General features: G+C 28.3%; 1 protein-coding gene across 1 annotated transcript in view; it reads left to right on the top strand.

Moving 5' to 3' along the window:
• The window catches only part of LOC111614763 (SHC-transforming protein 1-like), a 36,794-nt gene extending 12,850 nt beyond the window's left edge, over nucleotides 1-23,944 (top strand). Inside the window, exons 3-11 of the mRNA XM_023356127.1 lie at nucleotides 8,388-8,448; nucleotides 10,284-10,403; nucleotides 10,507-10,560; nucleotides 10,982-11,160; nucleotides 12,375-12,522; nucleotides 18,976-19,135; nucleotides 20,292-20,390; nucleotides 20,861-21,237; nucleotides 22,336-23,944. Of these exons, the coding sequence (XP_023211895.1) occupies nucleotides 8,388-8,448; nucleotides 10,284-10,403; nucleotides 10,507-10,560; nucleotides 10,982-11,160; nucleotides 12,375-12,522; nucleotides 18,976-19,135; nucleotides 20,292-20,390; nucleotides 20,861-21,237; nucleotides 22,336-22,473 (1,336 nt within the window). The 3' untranslated portion in view covers nucleotides 22,474-23,944. The remainder of the gene's footprint in view (nucleotides 1-8,387; nucleotides 8,449-10,283; nucleotides 10,404-10,506; nucleotides 10,561-10,981; nucleotides 11,161-12,374; nucleotides 12,523-18,975; nucleotides 19,136-20,291; nucleotides 20,391-20,860; nucleotides 21,238-22,335) is intronic.
• Nucleotides 23,945-24,334: the final 390 nt, after the last annotated feature.

A 24,334-nucleotide genomic window follows, 5' to 3' on the forward strand; every position in this document is an offset into this window, starting at 1 on the left:
GCCATGTCCAATCACCAGGAACAACTATTTCCATTGCAGAGACAACCTTTCTTTAGAGGCTATGCCTCTGCACAAATATGTAAAACAGTTTAAAATGTCCNCTGTTTTACATATTTGTGCAGAGGCATAGCCTCTAAAGAAAGGTTGTCTCTGCAATGGAAATAGTTGTTCCTGGTGATTGGACATGGCAAGCAAAATTGGACTCGTATCCAGATGTATTTTACTTTTTATTAAATAGTAATTCTGCCAGCCCTTTTCTACAAAGAAAAGTATTTAATCCATTCAAGTATTTTACATTTTTGAGTTAGTTCCTGTTTGGGCACTTCTGGATTCACCAATGTGACTGTACAGTACTGTACATATGGCATGATATTGGAGGTATTTGAAGTATTCAGATTTATCTTTTATCAATGCAATATTTGAGATCTCAAATCTGAAATACATTCTAGTATTTGAGTATTTGCACCCATCCTAATTAAATTCATTATTCTTGTCTGCAGATAGTGTTTTATTGTCTACACTATTTTAGATTTATAAAATAAATTTTGAAATGATCCAATCCAAGTCTGATATTTTATTCTGTTTGTATATTCTTTTTAAATATCTCCAAGTAAGAAGTACTATATGTTATAAACTTATTTTTCAAATAAATAAAACTATTAAAAAATAACTATATTTCAAAAAAGACATCGTTTTATTTCAGAGGTTATTCTTTTTTCTTCTTCTTCTTTGTTCTAAATTTATTTAATAATTGAATATTAAATTTATTACTTACTTAATATTAAATATAAATAATGAAACATGATAATTTTGTGATTATTAATAACTTATAACTCAATTTTGAATTAGTTATAGAGTGAGTGATAATTATTGTATTATTTTTTTATGATGGGAGTATTAGTAATTGGCAAAACAAGATGTTTATATGAATATGAATTTGTAAGGGTTTTTTTTTTTCAAGTTTTATTATAACAATTTAATTTATTTTTTATATTTAATTATTAAAAAGTAGAATTAATTTTTAGTTAAAATTATTGTATTGATATGATTTATAATTTTTAGAAACCAGTTTTGTTATTGTTTATTTTAAATTTGTCATTGTAATTTATTTTAATTATGTTTGGAAGCTTTACATATATTAATTATTCCTTATTGTACATGAACAACAACTGGATTAAATTATTTAAATAATTTAATTATCTAGTGTCATTTAAGACATTAAAATATGTTCTCTCTTTTTGTACTTTGAAATTGTCTTATTGTAGATTTAGTAAATTTAATTTAGAATTATTTATTTGAAATAGTTTAAAATCAGAAAACTTTACAAATTAAATATAACAAAAAGAGGTACAATTAATATTGTGGCAATAGTAATTAAATTTATTTATCTTTTTATTTAGATTAAATTAAAGTTAAGTGCTTAATCTGTATTAAATTTAATAACTATTTTTAATTATTCTAAGCAGTGATCAACCCTTTAAAACAGTTAAATGGTTTAAAACAGAGCAAGATGCTTTTGCCCTAGCCTGCTTTCGGGGCAAACTAAGGATCTTTTGGCTTTCAACAAAAATCATATTTGGCTTTTGATTGGTGTTGTGACTGGTTTTTGTCACTTCTAAATATCAGTCCTGACTGAAACTTTTTTCCTCCTCAGCTTTCTGTTTTTCTGATCTGTTGACTCTTCTATATCTCCTTTGTAAGTGTGCAGATCTTTGCTCAGACAGACTTGTTCATCTGGGTTTCCCTTTGTTGAGCCTTTGTGACATCCCTCAGTTTTCCTTCAGAGATCTAGTTTTGTTCTCTTCTCTTAAAATAAATGATTAGACTTCTTTGAAATAATCTCTTATGGGGTGTATGATGGATTTTTACATTCCCAGCTGTTTATGTATTGGAATTGTGTCAAATTTGACCATCGGAAATTTTTTGCTAATCATATTTTGAGACTTCCTGAATTCAAAAAAGTAAAAAAAATTCTATATGTGTGTCTGTTGGAATGTATTTCACTTAATATCTTAGGATGGGGTAAATATTAAGAAACAAAATATGGCATGGTGGTTTTTATGAGGGGCATTAATGCTATTAAATTTTGGTGGTGAAATGTCGAGGGTGGGGAGATAGAGGGGGGTCATGTATCTTAATAAAGATTTTTTGTTATTAACATTTACAATTTTTAATAAAGCTCCTCCCTACCCTCAAAATTAAGCTTTTTGCCATTTTATAGTATTAAAAATATAAAAAGTTTTTTATAACAAAATCTGATAACAGATGGTGCTACACACAATTTTATTTTTTTGATTAATATATTATATGAGTTTTTATTTTAAAATATCTTTTATAACAGCCGGGAAAGTTACGCAACTCTCGTTGCTAGGTTTTTTAGATTGAGGTGCACATTTAGTCTGCTAGCACTCTCACAATAACAATAATAATTTAATGAATTAAAATGTTAATACATTTAGAAATAAAAATTGAACCTGAATGAGATTCTAACTATGTCAGCTAGACAGGTACATTACCAATTGCATCATCAGAATGATTGGTCTATACCTGTTCAATACATTTTTGTAGTTTGAATCCTATTCCAGGTCAGTTTTATTTCTAGATGTTTTAAATTAATTTTAATTATTAAATTTAATAAAATAAAACAGCATTGTTTATCTCTAGCTTTTAAATGATATTAATAATTTATAAAATTGTAGAATTAGAACCTAAAATATTTGGCACAATTTCGCTAACATTTAGCAAGATTTATTCCAAAAGAATGATACATTTTTTCAAAGTTACTAATTCATATCAGTTAATATATAATATTTATGCATATATATTTAAATTTATTTGTATGAAAGTAATTTAAATTTGATAATGCTAATATTTTTGTTACTGTATAATGTTTCTATTGTATATTTAATTTTTCACATTTGATTATATTTTGAATATTGCTAAATAATTTGATATTAGTTAAGGCTAGCCCTCATTTAATGACTTTTTGCTCTACTGCTTTTGAAAAATTATATTACTTGTTGGGCAATGACTCCATTTTTTCAGCATAATGATGATTTAGTTTTTTAACCAAAAAGCTTTTAATAAAAAAAATTCACTGATTTATTCTGAAACTGACAACAATCTTCAGTCTGTTGTGTATATGTGTAATTTCTATGTTTTAAAGTGTTGTATATAGTCTTTATTTTGCTATAAAGGAATTTTTAAAACAAATTTTGAGTGTTATAATGATGAGCTGAAAATAAGTTGAAAAAATAAAGATGAAAATGATGCTGAAAGAAGAAGAGATAATGAAAAAGTTGCAACAATTTGAAAAGGGAGTCCACAACAAATTCTGTATGGAAAAAACTATGTTTAATTTGTCACAGATATTAGAGACTTTAATGAAGTGGCTGATGCAAATCAAAGATTTTGGTTCTTGCAAGAGAGATTGTTCCAGAAAGTTAATGAAGATGGCATTGATGAATTTTGCAATATCATGATTATGAACTTATTAATTGAACTTGAATATAAAAATAGGTTGTCTGATGAAGAAGAAACGGCAAAGAAAACTTTGGACATTACAGTAGAGCCTCGAAAACTCGGCCTAATGTGGATTGAAGGGTGGCCGAGTTTGTGAAAATGCCGGGTTATCAGGAATGGGGTTAAAAAAACTAAGTATGAGTGTTTCCTCAGAAAATACTGTAATGTATTTGTATGTATTGTTTACTTGAGAATACAACAGAGAATAAACTGCCCAAATACCCTTAAACAAAGGAAAAGTAAGACCTTTATGAAGGCATAGAGCCTTTACTACATGAAAATGAAAATTAATGAATACACTGTGTACAGTAATTTACCTGATATGACAGACCCCAGAAAAATACTTTGAGGCATAAAGCTGTCTATAATGAAAATTAATTAACTAAGGATTTTTTTGCCCTGCCAGGGTGTGGCCGAGTTATCTGGAGTGCCGAGTTTTCGAGGCTCTACTGTATTAAGATGAAATAAACTATGGACAATATAGACAAGAAGCTTTGTTCATGATTTTATAGCTAATTATAATGTAGTTTCAAAAATGCTTGCATATGCTTCAATACTCTTTAAGATGTATGGACAGCTGAATGACCAAGCATTAAGGTATCAGCCTATTTCTTTGGAGGACCCAGGAACAAATCCAGTAAGTTGAAAAATCCATAGAATTTTTCCCATTGAGATTAATGGGATTTGCTTATTCATTTAATGACTTTTTGCTTTGCAACAGAATATTCAGGAATGAATTAAAGTTGTTAAGTGAGAGTTAGCTATATATTGTGCTTACTTGTTTTAAGATGTTAAAACTAGTTTTAACATCTTAAGAAAAATTAGTTTTAGCATAAGATAGTTAACTATTTTAATAAATATTTTTATTTTTATAAAGAATGTATGTTATATCCTTAAAATAATTTATTTTATAAATAATTCTGAAATTAAGATGAAAAAGCCAATTATTTATTATTGCATAATATTTCACAAATATAATGATGTATAATTGTTTAATGAATATAATATTCATTAAATAATTAAACATTATTAAATATATTTTTATATCCTTTTTGGAATATTAAATTATGATAACTCTTTTGATACGGGGGCTATTATTATTTTTCAACCTTCACTGACACAGAATAAAAAACAAGAATGAAGAACAAAACCACTATCTGTAGAAGGTAGTTAGTCTTCACCTATTTTTCCACATAATTGCCTTGTCGATTCAGGCAGACATCATACTGTGACACCAGCTTTTATATACCCCTGTTGAAGAACAATGCTGCCAGCCATTCAGCCAAACTTTAACACTGTCAGTCAGCAGTTAGTGTGGACCTTGAATTTGAGGAAACTCCTCATTAAGCTCAGAAATTGTGAACTGATGCCTTTCTCACACCAGTTGATCCACTTTGTCTACCGAATCGTCAGTCATCACACACTTCTCTCTTGACTGCCCTCATCATGTTGTCACATCCTTGTTTGAATTTCCTGCACCATTCACGCACACATCCGTAGCTCATGAGGTTCTCACTATATACATTACACATCCTTTAATGAATTTCACCTCCATTCAGCCCTTTGACTTGTAGAAATTGAAATTACTGCTCATACTTCAGACAGTAATTTGATTTCTGCGGGAAACTGGATTGGCGGCATCATATTTACTGCAGAATAGCAAATGTCTAAAATAACTTGGCACAACACTAAGTGGTGAGAGAATATATTACTCACTAGGTGTGCACACTGTCCCCTTTCTCACGTGCTTCCAATTTTTTTTCATATGTTGGTGGAGATTGAAAAAAAAAACTTTCATAATACCATAATATATTGTTTGTTTTCCTTTATTAGATTTTTGTTTGTCTTCCTTTATTAGATTTTTGTTTGTCATAGTCAGGAAGTATTCAATGAATTATTTGAAAAATAAACAAATATAATTTTATGATATTAAACAGAGGTTTTTGTATTAAATATTATTTAAATATGAAAATTGAGTTGTTGAAAAACAAACTTAATAGTATGTGTGTTATTGTTCATGTGATTAATTGGCTTATATTAATAATAACCAGCTAATATTAAACAGTAACCAAATAAAAATGTTAAATTGTATAATTTATAACAATTTATTATATGAACCGGTGATTATTAATAGTTTGCAACTATGAATGGTAAATATAATAATTCTCAATGTGTTTGGCTTGAGACTTGCCATTGTGCATTTGTATGACTGTAAATGCTACTGCATTGGTGTGTCTTACAATGTAGATGCTCTGTGTTGTTAGTTTGAAGTTGCTTTCATTATTACTTGCTAATACATGCATAATTATTTCTACACTTTTACTAACAAGGGGACCTTGCAGTCTCGGAAATTCAGTTCGGGATGAGACTTTGCAGGTTAGTAGTATACCTCAAGGGTGTCCACTCAGAAGAATTGTAAAGTGCACTAGCCAGAAGATTCCGAGAAAAAGGGCTCTAAAGTTTTAATCGCAGCTCATATACTGGTCAATTTTACACTATGGTAGTGCAGCAAAATGGCTGATTCTGTAGTGAACTCACTTGAAACGTGGGCAATCTAGATTTGATCCTAGCCTTAACTAACTTTTTTTTTTTTTAATTGTTTTAAAAATTATAACAACTTTTAAATAAAGTTAATGACCTAAAAATATTATCAATTAAATCATAAATAATTTTATTTATGAAATGACCATCTGCCTATGTACAATAGGATAACAGCTATACTCTACTCATCCACCTAGAAACCGGTTCCTCAAATTTACAACAAATATTTTTAACCTCTCCACAGCTTATAATATCTTAAAATTTGTACTGTAATAACTTTTTAATGACAATAGTAATTAAAGTTTTAATTTACCTCCATTAAAAATGCATTTGAAATTATTCTACTTTTTAAAAATAAAATATCTTTAATTCACATTTTAATTAGCTGTAATAGACATTTCATAAATAAAATAAAATTATTTATGATTTAATTGATAATATTTTTAGGTCATTAACTTTATTTAAAAGTTGTTATAATTTTTAAAACAATAAAAAAAAAAAAAGTTAGTTAAGGCTAGGATCAAATCTAGATTGCCCACGTTTCAAGTGAGTTCACTACAGAATCAGCCATTTTGCTGCACTACCATAGTGTAAAATTGACCAGTATATGAGCTGCGATTAAAACTTTAGAGCCCTTTTTCTCGGAATCTTCTGGCTAGTGCACTTTACAATTCTTCTGGGTGGACACCCTTGAGGTATACTACTAACCTGTGAAGTCTCATCCCAAACTGAATTTCCGAGACCGTAAGGTCCCCTTGTAAGTTTACATTACCCATAAGCATAATGGGTGATTTAGAAGTAATGAAGACACAATGTAACAATCATATTAACTTGCTAAAATAAAAAAAAAAAAAAAAAGGAAAACTTATCAGTTATTTACAAGAGAAAAGTATTATTTATTTTTAGTGAAAGTTGGAGAATAAAGAGAAGCTTTCTGGCAAATTACCAGAAGACTACTAACGATTATCAAGGTACAATATTATAAGAATTGGAAGTGTTGAAAACCATTTGTACCAGTTAAAAATGAAAAAACCTGATTATATATTACAGTTTTATGGAGGAGAGTTTTCAAATAATTCATGAGATCCATATTGCAATTGGACAAAGAGGATGAAACAGAATGATGAAAGAGCTTAAGACAAAGTATAAAAACATTACAGTAGAAATTGTTATGACATACTTAAATCTTTGTGAACCTTGTCAAAAGAAATAAAGCATTCCAAAAAAAGATCTCATTGTTAAATCAATTAAAAGCAGTGCATTCAAATTGAGATGTCAGATTGATCTCATTGACGTGCAGTCACAAGCAGATGGAGATTATAAATTTATAGTGGTTTATCAAGACCATCTAACAAAATTTATTCAATTAAGAGCTATAAAAAGAAAAGCCAAGAAAGTTGCTTACCATCTATTGGATGTGTTCAATATTTGGAGTACCATGCATCTTGCAAAGTGAAAATGACTGGGAATTGAATTCACTAACAAAATTATTGAAGAAGTTTCTGGAATATGGGATGAACTCAAAATTGTTCTTGGAAAGCCAAGACATAAGCAATAACAAGACTCAGTTGAAAGAGCAAACCAGGACATTGAAAAAATGTTATCCACCTGGCTTGAAACAAACAAAATAGTCAAAAGGAACAAAATTCATTCAATTTATGAAAAATAAGACCACTTGTTAAACTTGTTTTTAACTGTCTAATAAGACATACATATTATTAAACAGTTAAAAACAAGTAAACAGGTATTATGCATATTAAGAACTTGTTTATGTAATAAATAACAAATGTATCATCTTATAAATAAAAACAATAAATATTATAAAACATATTTTTATTAAATTCACCAGGCTTCATTGGTAATTATTAATATTTACTGATAATTATAATTATTGTGTGTTATTAATCACATCGACCAAAAGACGCAGTTACTATTATTAATATTAGGCTGTTATTATTAGTACTAACTGGATTTATCACATGAACTGTAACATATACATTAATGAATTATAAAAATTACTATTCAATTACTAGTTTCATTTTTTATATTACTATACTACTACAATAATTTTAGTTATAAATTAAATAACAGTTTACAAATGTTGTTTATTGTTAATTTTATACATACAGCCTAAATAGATTTGAATTTAAATGTAATTAAGGATTTCATCATATAGTTAGTTGCTATCCTTTTGTATTTTTATGCTAAATCATTTTAAATATACATACAAGTACTTTTTCCATAATAAATTATTGATTTTGATATCAAATATTGTAATTTGTTTGATTTCACTCGTTTAATTTACTTAATAATAATTTTTTTAGAGAATGTATTAACAGAGTTTGTGAGTCAGCTGGTCTTAAAACAGTGGATAAGAAGAGAAAGGTAAATAGTTTTATTTGGATCTAAAGGGTCAAAATGTCAATTATTTTAAGATTTATGCTAGTATATTTTTTATAACGTTTATAATTTCGGTCAGTTTGTTTGCTCAGAATATTTAATCTTTTATTTTGTTTGTTATTAAATTTACTTTTCATAACTATATTTATTCTTAGAATCTTTTACACAGAAATATTTCAAAATTGACAATGAATTGTTATATTGTATTTATACAGAAAATTATACTATAATTTTATTATTTTTATAGTTTATTTATTATAAAATGGGCTCTTACTATCTGTTACCCATTTAATAAAAATTTCCATGTAGTTTGATTATTTAAGAATTTTAAAATGTTTTGTGAAAATTTGAGGTAAACTTAAGATGTTAAATAAATTGAACAGACAAGTCTTTCTAAAATCTATAATTAAATTATATTAAACTGGAAAATTTTTAGAAATTTAATTGACCAAATGATAAAAGTATTAAAGTTTAGAAATAATATGATTTGCTATTTATTTAATAATGGATTTCTTTTGCTAAAACTTGATAAAATAGTAATATACATTGCATAAGTCACTATATTTAATTGAAATTTATTTTGAAGATACCTTTTTAATGTAGACAGACACTATAGACATCTTCAAAATCAGTCATTTACTTTTTATATAATAGAAGTAGAAATAAGCTAATTCAAAAAAATAAAAAAAGTATAATTAATTTATGGGAACAGTTGAAGATTATTCTTATTCAAATTCAAGTTGATTCAATTGTTTCATCTAAGAATAGTATTCAGTTTTATCTATATTACAAATGTACAGAATGATAAATGATTCCACTAACAGTCTTTGATTCAAGAAAATTCATACACCAGTCATATTTAATAAATTTTATATAGTTTCTCTACTTAAAAATTCAATAAACTTGAAAGTAACTTTTTAAAATGTTAAATACATTTTTTTAGATTTTGATTATTTTTAATGTAAAGAATACAATTAATTTTTTTTTGTGAATTATATTTTTATTGAACCTTTTAGTTACATAATTCAGAAGTAATATTCAAGTATAAATTAATTCAAATATTTTAGTGACTGAAATTTGTATTAATTAACCAACCAAATAAACATTATCAATATTTTTTTACTTAACTTAATTCTAATTTGTTGTTGTGTAAATTCAATAATTATTTTCTTATTTTGTTTTTCATGTTCATATTTGAAATCTGAAATGACAATTTATACTAATATAAGTTGAAACAGAAGATAATTCATCAAAGTATTGAAAGTACTAATTCACAATAGAGAACAAGTGTTGGAGAATTAAATGTTTATTGATTGTTATGTATAGATATTACAGTTACATTAAAAATTGAAATCTAAAATCAGAAAGCAAGAAAGAGCATTTGTTTTGATTGAATATTTATCCTCAAAAAAAAAAACTTTATAGAAATTAAGATGTCTGAATATTCAAAAAATGCTGATGAGGATTCTTATTTTATTTGAGGGCTGCATGTAGATGCTATATATTAATGCAAAATTTTTTAAGTTTGTTGTTTTATTTTGAATAAGACATATATTACATGATTTAACTTGAATCAAATTATCTATCAGCTAAATTTCCAAAAGTCTAAAAATAAATTTAAAGTGTACATTGATTTTTTTGTTAAGAAAATTACATAGAATTTAAGAAAAAAATTGGTTTGTCTAATACGTTGACAAATTAATAGTGCATTTTTGAGAAACCATTAACATAACTGGTATTTGCTATTGATAATCTTATTAATTTATATATTAGTCAGTATAATCGTGATAGTTAACAGTTTAAACTTTCATACTTTACAGGTGGAAAAACGTGTAACACGAATGCTGGCGGATAAACCAAATATGGATTATGCTGGATCAAATATTAATTTAACAATTACTAGTTCCTATCTAAATCTCACAGTTATGGAGTCTGGTGAAGTAAGTTTATGAATGTATATGTTTTTTATTTCTTGTTTTTAAGATTAAACATTTAAGAACTTTTAATTAATCTTAATAAACATTTTTCCTGTTATGATTTCAGATTATTGCTAACCATGAAATGCCAAACATATCATTTGCTTCTGGTGGAGATGCTGTAAGTTTTGTAATTTTATTGTTGCAAATAATTGTACAGTTAAGTTTACTATTATGAATTGAATCTTTAGAATACAGATACTATTATTATTAATTCTGTAGCAACATTAAATAATGTTTTTAGCATTTTGTAGAACTGTGTTCAACTGTAAACTACTTTTAAGATTTATTGAAATTAAAAAATCCCATGTAAATATCTTTATTTCTATGTGTTGTTACACCAGTAATTTTATTTTTCCAAAAATAATCATTTAGATTGTTTGATAAAAAGCATCCAGATTTAAATCTGATTCAGATCCTTATAATTTAGTTCATCTTTTCACTCAAGATGAAAAAAAAGAGTTTGTGTACATATAAATTATTAGTGCTATAATAATTTAACTTTTTACTTTTTTAATACATTAATTGTAACGTAATTTCAGGATACCTTGGATTTTATTGCTTATGTTGCCAAGGATCATCATTATGGTAGAGCATGTTTTGTACTTGAATGTGGAGGAGGTTTAGCCCAAGATGTAATTACAACTATAGGGCAAGCTTTTGAATTGAGGTTCAAAGAATTCTTGAAGAGAACACCAAGGGCAATCAATGTTCCTGATAGGTATATAAATAAAATTATCTTTCATTTATTTATTTTAATGGCAAAATATATGCATATTAAACTAAAATTCCGAATTTGTTTTGAAATATACAGTCGACCTCCCTATAACACTGTCGATTATTCCATTTTATATGAATCCATGTTGTACGAGTCACTTAGATTTTACAAATATGTGTGCCGGGCTATGAACGGCTCACGTATTTGTAAAATCTAAGTGACTCGTACAACATGGAATTCATATAAAACGGAATAATCGACAGTGTTATAGGGGGGTAGACTGTACAAATATACATATAGTAAGTAAAAATTTATTTATTAAAATTTAGTTTAAAAACATTGTTTAAAAATCTGTACACTTCATATCATCAGATAAGATTTTCTTAATTATCTTGTGCATTCCTTTAATTTATGTCTAATTTATATTTATGAATAATCTCTGTGAGATGTTATCAATTGAAATTATCTTCTTTTTTAAAATACTGAAGGAATTGAATGATTCTTGTTGGTTGCTGTTGAACTAATCAGTTCTGAAATAATATAAAATCATCAATAAGTGAATTTATTTTTATAGCAATTAAGCATAAAAATCACAAATTATATATTTCTGTAATTATTTATTTATTTTTTTTTTAACTAGAGAATTTATTCTGTTTGAAATTGTTTAGGTGTTAATCACAAGATGTTAGTTATTTCAATTATTAAATCAGCTTTATACATAAATTTATTGAACATGAAATGTCTGTCTTAATTTTTTTTTTTAAATAGTTTTGGACAGTTACTTTAAAATAGAATTAATTTAATTAAGTAAATATTGAATTAAGTATATTTGATGAAAATTTTGACATTTTACACGATTATCATCAGAACTGTTCTGTATAATTTTGGTGTCTGAGACATGCCTAATTAATTTAATTTAATTAATTTCTATTTCTATAAATAGTTGACCCCATAAATTTTACCTTAAAAAATGTTCTAAAAAATTTCACTTTTACATGAATATATACAATACATATTTTATAAATGTAACTTAAATACAAAGACAATTTACTATTTTTAATATTTTAGTTCAAAATAAAAGATGAATTTTTTTGGATAAATAGTATAGTATAAGACAGTAGGAATAACGTATATTGTTTGAATTTTAAATATTAACATCTTTACATTTCTTTTAAAAAATATATAGTTTAATTTCTAAAAAGTTTTGTTTATTTAAGATTAGAAAATCCTGTTTTTAATGGAAATGATTCTGCATGGGGAGAAGATCCTGAATATTATAATGATTTACCAGGAAAAATTCCCCCAGAAGCATCTCCTCCTGTTCCACCTTTGCCTGATTATCATAATTCTGTTAATGGAGATGAGGTATTTAAATTGTCTTTTTAACAGAGAAAAAAATTGTGTAAAATTTTATAATAATGTTTATTTTAATTCCTTCATGAATCAAAACTGTGACTACTTTATACAGTAGAGCGTCATTTATCCAAATCAATTGGGGACTGGGGTTGTTCGGATAACTTATTTTTCGGATAACCGATTATGTATGAAAAAATACATTAACCTATCCCGTGTTGAAATTTTTCTCCGTTGCGTGTTGCTTTGCATTGAATTTTCGTCAATGTTAAGCCTAAGGTAAACTTTTTAAAATAATAATCGTGGCTATTGTATCGTTAAAAATGATTTCTTTATTTTTTACAAACAAAATAATTATATTGAAAAATATAAAAACAAAAAAAATTTATACTTTAGAAATTATCTAGTATCAAAAACGTTCAATTCAGCATGACACACAGTCCTTGGAAAAACACCACACAAAAGTGACAGTGCTGCCAGCTAAAACACAAACACAAACATAAAAAATATTGGAGTAGACCAAGATATAGCCAAACATTGCAGCGCTACAGCACTAATGAAAATTTAAATTTGCCAACTGGAATTCTTTCGGATAACCAACTTTCGGATAAACGACGCTCTACTGCAGGGGTGGCCAACGTTTTCAGAAGGCGGGCCAATTTCAGGAATAATATTTCCTGCCGGGCCACGCACCTAATTTTTTTTTAATTAAAGTAAACAAGCAAGCGTGCTACAACTTCAACCACAACATCGCTTCCCAGTAGGTGAGATCGTGGTCAAACACTTGCCTGGTTTAATGTAAAAAAACACAAAAAATAGGTATATTTATTTTTTTGAAGAAAATAAAACATAACCGAGAATCAAACATATTTATTAGGCAATTTATAAATATTTAAAAGTGAGACATCTGACTTTGTTTTACAGAACTAAGCGCATCAAAATTGATCTCCACTGATGATGTCGCTACACGCAAACAGTTTTTCAAATGAACATCAGTAATTCGTGATCTCAATTGTGATTTGATGTACTTCATGCGACTAAAAAGTTGTTCACACGCATAAGTGTTACCAAATAGCGAAACCATCGACAGAGCATGTTTGTAAAACGCAGGATATTTATTCTTGTCCAAATACGTTTCATAGAACTCTTTCCAAACCAACTTGATGGAATTTCTCCAACGTTTTAGGGTTTACTTACTTATAGAATGGATATGGTGGCCCACCGGTGGCCGAGTGGACTCCGTCTCCGTCTCCGCTTGTTAGTGGTGACCAGACCCTAAACACCGGAGTTCGATCGGGGGTTCGCGCCTCACTCGCACGAGCTGGCAGCGGGAGTTTTTCCGGGTTTTCCTCCTTGCCAATGACGCCTGAATAGGGGCCAGCTTTCCCTCCAAGTCCTCCCGGAAGGCATTCTGTCTCCCTTTCTCGCGAGGGTCGTCTCTTATAAGACCGGCTTTGGTTACGTAGTAACCTTTCTCCTGTCTTCCTCGGATAGGTCGTCTTCTATAAGACCGACTCTTCCTCACTGTTTCTTCAGGAGTGAAAAGCGAATAGCTATAACACTCCTCTATCTGGATTGGAATTGGAATGGATATGGTAGACAGACTACTTGGTTAAAGTAGTTTGAACTGTACCTGTAATTATAAATATGTTAAATATGTATTTTAACGTCGATTGCAAAATCTCTCCAGATGCGTTAGCGATAATAAAACGAAACTACAGAATAACACGGAACTTTGTCAAGCTGGACTGAAAGTAGTTATGAGTATGAACCCGATAGCATTGCAAGCTTCCCGAAAACGCCGAAGACCAAAGAACATGTATAGCAGAACATATATCGCGGGATATTTGAAATAGCTAAAGATTTATGAATTTTTCCAAAAATGAGAGATATTTCAAATTTCTCGTAGCTATAATTTAAAAATACATGATATGAATAACTCATGACGTAATGTTCTTTTGGTGATATGTACAATAAAGTTAACATTTACGTTCATTTGACCTAGCTCCGCGGGCCGCAACATGACTCCCGCGGGCCTCGTGTTGGCCACCCCTGCTCTACTGTATATTGTTTTATTTTTTAATCTGAGTTTTTATTATACTTAATTCTTAAAATTTTAAATTTAAAAAATTGATTTTTTTATTGACATTTAGAAAATCAAAAACAGAAATGTTACTTATTATTCATATTTTTTTTTGTTTTTAAATGTTTTAAATAAGTTAAATTTTGTTCATATCTTTAAGTGGTAGTGTTAAAGTATTTACAGGGTTTGTACAGACCTGAAAAGTTGGGGAATAAGATTTTTAGCATGGAATGGCATCAAATATCAGGGAAAGTCAGGGAATCCATCTGTCGTTCTCACTCCTTTTTTGACCTGGATTCATCTTTAAATTCGGTTTGGTATAGTGAGTCTACAAAAACTGTAGTGACCAAAAGAATGGCAAGATTTATCTTGTAAACTAGATATGAAAATCTAACAATTAAAATTTTGTTGGATAAGAGGGTTTATGTTCTTATTTAAAATGGTGAGTAGTGGGAGCAACCACGAGGAAGTTTGCAGTTGCACATGAACACTGAAAATGGCCATGTCGCACAGCATTTGGGCAGTATATAACTTCCAACTGGATTGTGAAGAGAGAGAATATTGAAATTGGTGTTGATTTGTACAGAATGACAATCTACAATATTATTTAGCAATAATAACTGATAAAATAGAATTTGTAAAATTATCAGCGAATAAGTGTGTGAGGTGAAGAAAATTTTCACAATGTTGAAGAAATTGCAAAGGAAATATGAACAGAAATTTAAGAAATGTCTATCATTGGAAAGAAATATTTAAAAGGAATCAGAAAAGCCCAAAATGACTAATGCCTAAACATGCAGATTGTATAGTGTGTGTAAGAAAACAGAGCGCATCAACTTTGACAATATTTTGAGTGTGTCACTGCCTGAATCAATAGATATTGAATTGGAATGTGATAAGCACCCAAGTTTTTATTTGTTTAAATCTTATCCTTCCTGTAATAAACCAAAGATGGATCATGCCTTAAATGGTTGCAAACTGGTTAACCCATTGCAGTCAGCTGATGCCATGGGAGGAGATAAAGAACTGTCAGTCGGCTTAACAATATTGTGTACAGGACAGTTTGGACCGCATGGCAGATCTCATGCAATTCATATATTTTTATTCATTGTATTTTTCACTGCTGGCCACATATGGTATGTGGAAATGATAATTCTGCCAATTTTGATGGATTGACGATCTGCGATGTCTTCTCCCTGACTGAAAATGTTCATTTTCAGACAACCTGCGAAATTTCGGAAGTCCACTTTTTTGGAAATATACCAAATTATCACCATACAGTTAAAGCCGGGTTATCAAAAACTCCATCAATGACCTGCTTTTCCATCAAAACTCTTGCTCTCCTTATAAGTTTCAGGGAGGGATAAGAAGAAATGTAATGACCACGAAATGGGTCTGTGCTGGATCAAAAATAGCACACTATAAGTGATTTCTCCCCCTAATGGAGTGTGCGATTTATTCTGTTTAAATTATTTTTAATTTCCTACCTCCTAGTTTTAAGAAAATTCAATTTTATGACACAATGCATGTCTTTTTTTTTAATTTAAATAAAAATTATGAAATTTTTTTTATATGACATAGATAATTACATAATCAATTTTTGTGAAGTTTTTCAGTTTTAGTAAGAAGTGAATAAAATGTTTTTTAATTTTAAAAAATTATATAATGTGCAAAATGGGCTTAAATAGACTTGGTTGGATATTACATAATGAAAAGGAGAAATACAGAAACTTTTCCTGACTGATTAAAGTCAGGGAGTCACAGATGGAACTACCTGTATGAATCCTGTATTTAAAAGTTTTTTTTTTTCAAATGGAGTAAGGTTATCAAACTTGTTTTTTGATTGATCATAACAAATGAAAGAAATATGTCAGAGCTGTTAGTTTTATTTTAGAAAAAATAAATAAAAGAATGCTTTCAGATGGCTTGTTTTAAAAGAAAAAATTTGCAAACCTGTCTTAAGAATACAATTATTCTTTTATATTGAAACTCAGACACTACACACTATCAATGAAATTTTCTACAAAACAGGAAGAGATACTGTTCTCTAAGAATTTTTAAATTGTTTTAATTTTGAACTGTTGTTTAGACATTTGTCTATTAGTTTTAAAATGAAAAATAATATTGAAGATTTTTCATTAAATGAATATGAAAGGCTGCAGATGAGTTAACAAAACACAGCCACTTTGAAACTGTAAATACAAAGCAAGTGGACCATTTGCATACCTCCACACTGTAATTAAATATATACTAATATCCTTATAACAGTCTATTGTTATATACATTAACTTTGATATATTTTCAGAAGTTATTTAAATCTAATAGCTGATTACATGCAAATATTGTTGAATTTGAATAATTTTGGGATCAAGAATTTACTATATTCTAGTCATATTTAGTACTGTATTTTTGTGGAATGACTGGCATGCCAGTCTATCTGGGAATACCATAAAATCAGATATTTTAAACTGGCATGCTGGTTTTTACCAGCATGCCAGTTTAAGGTGAGGTTATAGATCCTTCTCTAGAGGGTACATTAAAAAATGAATGAATTTTTATTCTGAAACTATGAAACTGTCAGCATTATATCAAAAACTATGATTATATGTTTAATTTCTTTATTTTGTTTTCTTTCTAATGATAAAAAAAGCACTTTCAAAATTTCAAGAGTTTTTTACATGTTTTATTGTTATTTGATTAAAAAATGCAAAAATAAACATACTAAATTTAAGAAACTCCTTATAAATTATCTCTGCTTACACCCATTAACATGGACTCTGTGTGAAATTTGAGAGGAAGGTGTTATTTTTAAGGTTTTGGGTAGATGGTCAGTGTAGTCTATACTAACTACTACTACCACCACTAATAAGTCATTGTAATTTGACCAACTTAAAATCAGGAAGAGATTTTTCATTTACAACACAATAAAACAATGTTATTATTTTATTGTACTTTGAACAATGCTTTCTTTAATGTTTCATTAACAACTAGTTTTGTTAGATGTGGTTAATTTTATATTTTAGTCACAGTTTCACTGGCATGCTGGTCTCACCCATTTATATGCGGCATGCCAGTCATTCTGTGAAAATACAGTATTGAATAAATTATAGTAATTTTCACAAACTTAAAATAATAATCTTAAGGATTAGTTTATATGAAATACAATCATTTAAATGAGAGTCAATGTATTTTTATTAATTTTCTACTATATAATTGACAAAAATGATTTTTTAGAATAATTCTGTCAATTATTTTATCCTAATTACAAATTGTGATATTGAAATTTTACCTTTAAAAATTGCAATGTGATCTAACTCAATACATGATTTTAGCACAATAAGTATGTTACGGTTGCTATCTTAAGCATATTAAATTCAATAACATTTTATTAAATTATGTAAACTGAAGTATTGTTTTTCTATAATAGAAATATGTTTCTGGTCAGATTATATTTATATTAAACAAAATAAGCACTAGATTTGCAAGAGAATCAATTTTCTTTTTAATATTTTGAAATAAAAATTAAATAAATAATTAATGGACATGCTTTTTAAATCATAGTTTTAAAATAAAAGCTTAATATTTTAAGCAAACAGTCATAACAGGATCATATTAAATTAGTGTGTAAATATGCTCAACCAATGCAAATAATTCAATTAACCAAATAACTATTGCTAGATTACACTTGAGCTTTAGTTATAATATGGCTAGTTAGTGATTAGACAAAGTAGTTTGACCAAAGATAGGGGATTAGGTTAACAACTTGTGTTAAATTTAATAATTAGAAATTTAGATTAAATTAAATAGGCTAATTTAATACTTTCTTGAAGAAAAATTTGCAGCTGTTTTGGCTGAAAATACATTTACTTTTAGCCATATATTCTCCTAAATGTAATCTGATAATAGTAATTTTGTTAATCAAGTTAATTTACTTATTTTAACTGTATTTAAACATACAATTTTGTAATAAATATTCAATATATAAATAAATTATTTTACAGCTTAATTTGTACAATTAAATAGAAAATTTGACATTTTTGTCAAAATCATATTTAGATCAATGTGTATCGAAATTTTTACTATTTCAGAATTTTGCTGTTTATACTGAATGATTCATGATGCAATGTTTCTTTATAAAAACAAACTGTCAATTTAATTTATACTATCAGGCAAATGTCACAACTACATTGATACCATGTTCTTGAAATAGTCTATTAATTAAATTACTTTTATGTTGTAATGTGAATAAATCTAAATCCTTGCAAAAAGTTCTAAAATATTGAATTTCTTCATAAATGTTATGATGATTAAAGTTTCAATAAAGTACAAAATGTTATAACAAACAATTCTTTTTAATAAGTCTTGCCTTTATGCATCTGTAGGTAAGAGATGTATATACAGCTATTAAAGAAGCAGGAACATCAAAATCTTCATCACAACCTGTGCCCCAAGCTAGAACAGCTATCAGAAGAGATGCTGATAATCTCATAGATTTAAATACCGATATTCATAATTCAGGAATTCAAAAAAGACCTGAGCCAGGTAAGCATTTTCTAAAAACAGAATAAGAATTCTAATCTTTTGAAATAAATGCATAATTTCAAGAGTATAAAAACAATTCTGGATATTAGATTTCAGTTTCTTTTACTAATTATTATTATTGTTACATATAAACAAAACATACAATACAATGCTGTTACTTATTTACTTTTGTTACTGCTTTTCCAATTGTTATAATTTATAAATTATTATATTATTATAGTAATAAATAAATTTTGTCTACTTTACAAATGGGTCCAAAACAGATAGCAGTAGAGGTGCTGACATTTGTGGGGGGGGGAGTAGTTAGTTAGATGCTTTTGTCTCACTGGGTTTCAAGTAAAGTTGCTAGCTATTATTAGGTGTGTTCATGCTATTTTACATAAGGGGTCCTTGTAATAAGAATATCTACATTGCTCATTGGATTACTTCAGTATTTGTTTGGAAGTGCTGTTTGTACCTCAATGAGCTTTTATTGGTGCATAAACATCTGTGCTGACTGAAAATTTCCTCTTCAGCCTCCTGATGCTTTTTTCAGATCTACTGAGGAAACTCTTCTGCATCTCATTTGTGAGCGTGCACATCTCTACTCAGGTGGACTTCATCTGGAGGATTCCACTTTGTTAAGCCCTTATGAAGTCTTCAGTTTTACTTCAGAAGTCTGACCGCTTTTTTTTTTAATATTCACACTTTGATCAAAAAGGTCTTTTGTGCAACTATGTCAACTATACTGACTTCCATTTGTATAATAACCAATAAGATGCCATTGGTTCTGCACTTTTATTTTCAACAAGTAAAAGGAATTTTAAAAAAGTGCATTTTAGAATTAAGGAAGTATAGTCTTAATTTTAAGGATATTTGTGGTGAATCAAATTATTAATTCTAATATAAGAATTATTATTAGTAGTGGAATAAGTCATCAGATAGAAAAACTTAATTTAGAATTAAAAATTGAAATTTAATGACTCAAAAATACACCTTTCTTTTTAAAGTAATTATACAGAAAGTATTTGTTTCAAGAAATTAATCCATACTTATGTTTAATACTAAACTTAAATTATATTGTTGAAAAATGCATTAATTTAAAAATTTGAATATATTTAATAGCTAGGAAGTGAATAAAATATATTTTAAAATTTAATTTTCTATATATAAACAGAATACGTTAATACCATGCCCCGCATAGCCAATCAGCAAGATATCAAATCTGACACTTCATGTGAAGACAGTAATGCAAAGCAAGATCCTTTTGACATGCGTAAGTATTTTATTTTTTTATTTGAAATTTATGATAGTGAATTTATGGGCTTGTTCTAATTTGTTTGTTACATTGCTTTGCTGATAACAGATTTTAATTGAATTTAGATATATTGAAGAATGATTAAGATATAAAAATATTTACAATTGCAATAACTTACAGAATAACTTCACTATGTAATTTCTTAACTATAATTGTATTGCTAATGACCAAATACCTCTTTATACTCTACAATTATTAAAGAATATGTTTTTGTTGAGTTGATTCAGTCTATAGAAATGGAGTAAATCAAACTTTATAGATAAAATGGCTTTAAAATTATTTTTCTTACATTTTGAATAAATCATCTAAATTTTTTTTTCTTTTTTGCACTAAACTAACAGTAATTGTAATAATCCATTTTACATTATATAGTTGTAAAATGTTAAGTATATTATACACATCAGTTTTAATTATTTTTAAATGTCTAGAACCTTTTGCCAATAGTCTGCCCTCACCACAAGAAGTCTTGCCACCTCCACCTCCTCGTCACCGTACTCCAACATCCACACCCAGTCCACCACCTCATGCATCGGGTGCATCGTCTTCATCTCCATCTTTGGTCACAACCACAACAAAACTTGGATGTCAGGCACCACTAGTTGGGAAAGGACTGAATCAGAAAGCAGTTTTGTTGCAGGAAGAGTGGTTTCATGGCCCCATTAGCCGGAAAGAAAGTGAAACTCTGGTGATTAGGGATGGAGATTTTCTAGTTAGAGAATCTCAGGGTTCTCCAGGACAGTATGTCTTGACTGGCATGCAGAATGGAATTCGCAAACATTTGTTACTTGTGGATCCCGAAGGAGTAGTAAGTACATTATTGTTGTTGTATTATATTTTTAATGATGATGTATTGAATGTATCAAAAAGTGTTTTTTTGAAAAATAATTGATTTTGGTTTCAAGAAAATTTTAAACAATGAGTTAGGAATATATAAAAAACCTTTAAGACAAGTTTAAAAGTTGAACCTTTTGTGGTGGGTTTTTAAACTTATTTTAATAAGTTATTGTGATAAGTAACAGAATAAAAGTTTATTTTTATACTTCTAACTATAATCTCAAATCTTCAAACTTAGTTCTTGCTTTTTATTAAACTAAAATTGATGGATTTCAAACAATTTTTCTTTTAATACATCTTTGAGCCTAACACACACAAAAACACTCATTGAGCAAAAAAAAAATCAACCAGAATATGTTGTGGCTGTACAGAAACATCCATAATATCATGAGTCATGATGTGTTCTGGTATGGAAAAGAATATCATGATGCAAAATTCATGTTACACTGTGGTCAATTTTTAACAGTCCTATCATTTCACATGTCATTAATCATCAAATTTGATGAAATTGCACCATTATCTATAGCTGCTTGCTGCTAGTTTAAAGCATATTAGAAGACTTATCTTGAGTTGTGCTCAAATGTGATATGTACAGTGATTAAGAAATATCTCTAAAAAAAAAAAAAATGTTTAAATGTGAATATTCCTGATTTTGTACTATGAAATGTTAAAAAAGTTTAAAATAAAAATTCACAAAAAAAAAGGACTAAATAAAATTTAAAATGTTTCTTTTTTTAAATTACAGAAATATTTTGTCATAGAATAAATTATTTAATATTAGCTACTGTAAAAGTAAATGTAATAAAGCTAAAGATGAATTATTTGTATGCAAATAAGCCCTTAAATTTATTTAAAGATCATAATAAATATACTATACAGTACTGTTATGGCACAACTTCACTAATTAGAAATATGGAGGACATAAAATTCATATAAATATATTATTTGTTCTGAAAACATTATATATCCAAAACTGAAGAATCATTTGTTATCAATAGAGCTTGCTTGATGACTAATTGATTAATGTGGTATGTATTCGATCATTAATTTATTGTTGAAACTTTTTCAGGTAAGAACTAAAGATAGAACATTTGAAAGTGTCAGTCATCTGATTAATTACCATAGTGAAAATGGACTCCCGATCATTTCTGCCGAGAGTGCTCTAGTTCTTCGCAATGCTATTCGGAGGAATAGACCAGCACGTTGATCTGAATGTCAAATCTAGTGCAAGAATAAAAGGAAAAGTACTTGGCCACTCTGTACATAACAAAAAAAAATTGCTCTCACATCCAAAATGGAGATTAGAAATATGATCTCGTCTTCTTCCACACCTTAGTGCTTCCATTAAAAGTATGAAGTTACAGAAAATAATAATAAAGGAGTTCTTCGATGTCCAGAAAATAGACGACAATGCCAAAAGTTAGGACGGACGTCACTTCCGCATCACTTGCACAATGAGTATTTTGCCAAATGACGGGACCGAAAGTAAGGCCGAGGCTTGACTCACCTCTGTATTTAGGTAATTAGATGCATTAGCACAATAGAAAAAGTTGCCAATGTAAAACATTGTCCAATGTAGTTTTAATTGTCAAATAGCGTAGATTCTACGCGTGAGACATAAATTGAACGCGAGAAATTTGGAGTGTCTCACTCGCAGTTGCACGGTTTGAGGAGCTCGTTATTACTCTAAATGCTATTTTCGTATAAAATAAAAAGCACACTCGCTTTCTCGGATTCCGGTTTTTTATGACGATTCGACATAAAGCGATTCAGAACTTGCAAAATATTGACAATCAGGGGCTCTCTTTGAGTGAGATGTGCTGCAAATAAAACACAGACTGCATTTTTAAGACAAAACATGCATTTTTTACACAATAAACTATACTCAATTTAAAATGCAACATTCCACCGACACCCGCATAAAGGAATTACGATGCACTGTTTCTCACCATGCTAACAACTTGTTATGTATTGCACAGAAACATTAAAAAATTTTTTTAATCCATATTTTTTTTTTTTTTTTTGTTTTTAGAAATTTTTTTTTCTAATGTAAATCATAGTAATGTGCATTTAGGACACTCATTTTAATAACAAAGTATTTTTTGATAATTTGCATTAATCATCTTGTTACGTACAATTGTATAAATAATAAATTTTTTGATATAATTACGTGTTATATTCTTTTAGTTTGTTGCCAAATGTGCATAACTATGTGTTTAGATATTTTGGTGGAAAATAATCTCACACAACTGTTTGATAGAAAAAGATGAAATTTCTGGTCCGTAACTAGTCATCCATTTTAAAGAAAATTACATAGTTTTGAGACCAAGAAACATCAAAATCAGCAAGAAATTTTGTAGTAGATTCTTGTATGTGTCTGTTTTTATTGATTTGTAATTTTTATACTGCAAAGAGATTTGAAACGTAGAACGAGAGACAAAAGAAACCTTTCTTCCTTTGAATAATTTTCCACGTGTGTGAGAGCCGATGTGTGCATTGTTGTCTAAAGAGATTCTTATAATTTTTATAGATATTTCTACAATCTACCATTTGATGTGTTTTGTCGTTTTTTAATTAAAATTTTGAAAAATAAATTTAAAAACAGTAAACTCTATTGTGTTGGACGTATTAAGATTGGAAATTTTTTGTAGAATGTTTTCTAAGAAAGCATTATACTAGAAGGATCCTCCCCAGACAATTTTGGGGGAGACTGGATTAAATTAGCAAAAGCAAATCCCAAAAATTACCAGAATATTTTCAAGAAAAAGCATATGTAAATAGAATAGCTTGTAAGATAGTGTTTAAGACGGTTTCCGGAAGAGTGGAAAAATAACTGTTAAATATTTCGTACATCCTAATGTTAATTCTGATATTTAAAATCTATTGAATATTAATGTTGGACGTATATATTTTAACGAGTTGAGCCCGAGAAAGTAAGTCGGTTCTGTGTGCCGCATCACGAACAATTATGATGGATTGTATAAAGTTAAATAAAAAATCATGAGATTTTACCTTTAAACTTTTCATGAAAGTTTATTCTGATGTTTTCTTATTGAACATAAATTTTG

Source organism: Centruroides sculpturatus, unplaced genomic scaffold (genome assembly GCF_000671375.1).
Source record: "Centruroides sculpturatus isolate CEXI.00-Female unplaced genomic scaffold, Cexi_2.0 scaffold2267, whole genome shotgun sequence".
Lineage (NCBI taxonomy): Eukaryota > Metazoa > Arthropoda > Arachnida > Scorpiones > Buthidae > Centruroides > Centruroides sculpturatus.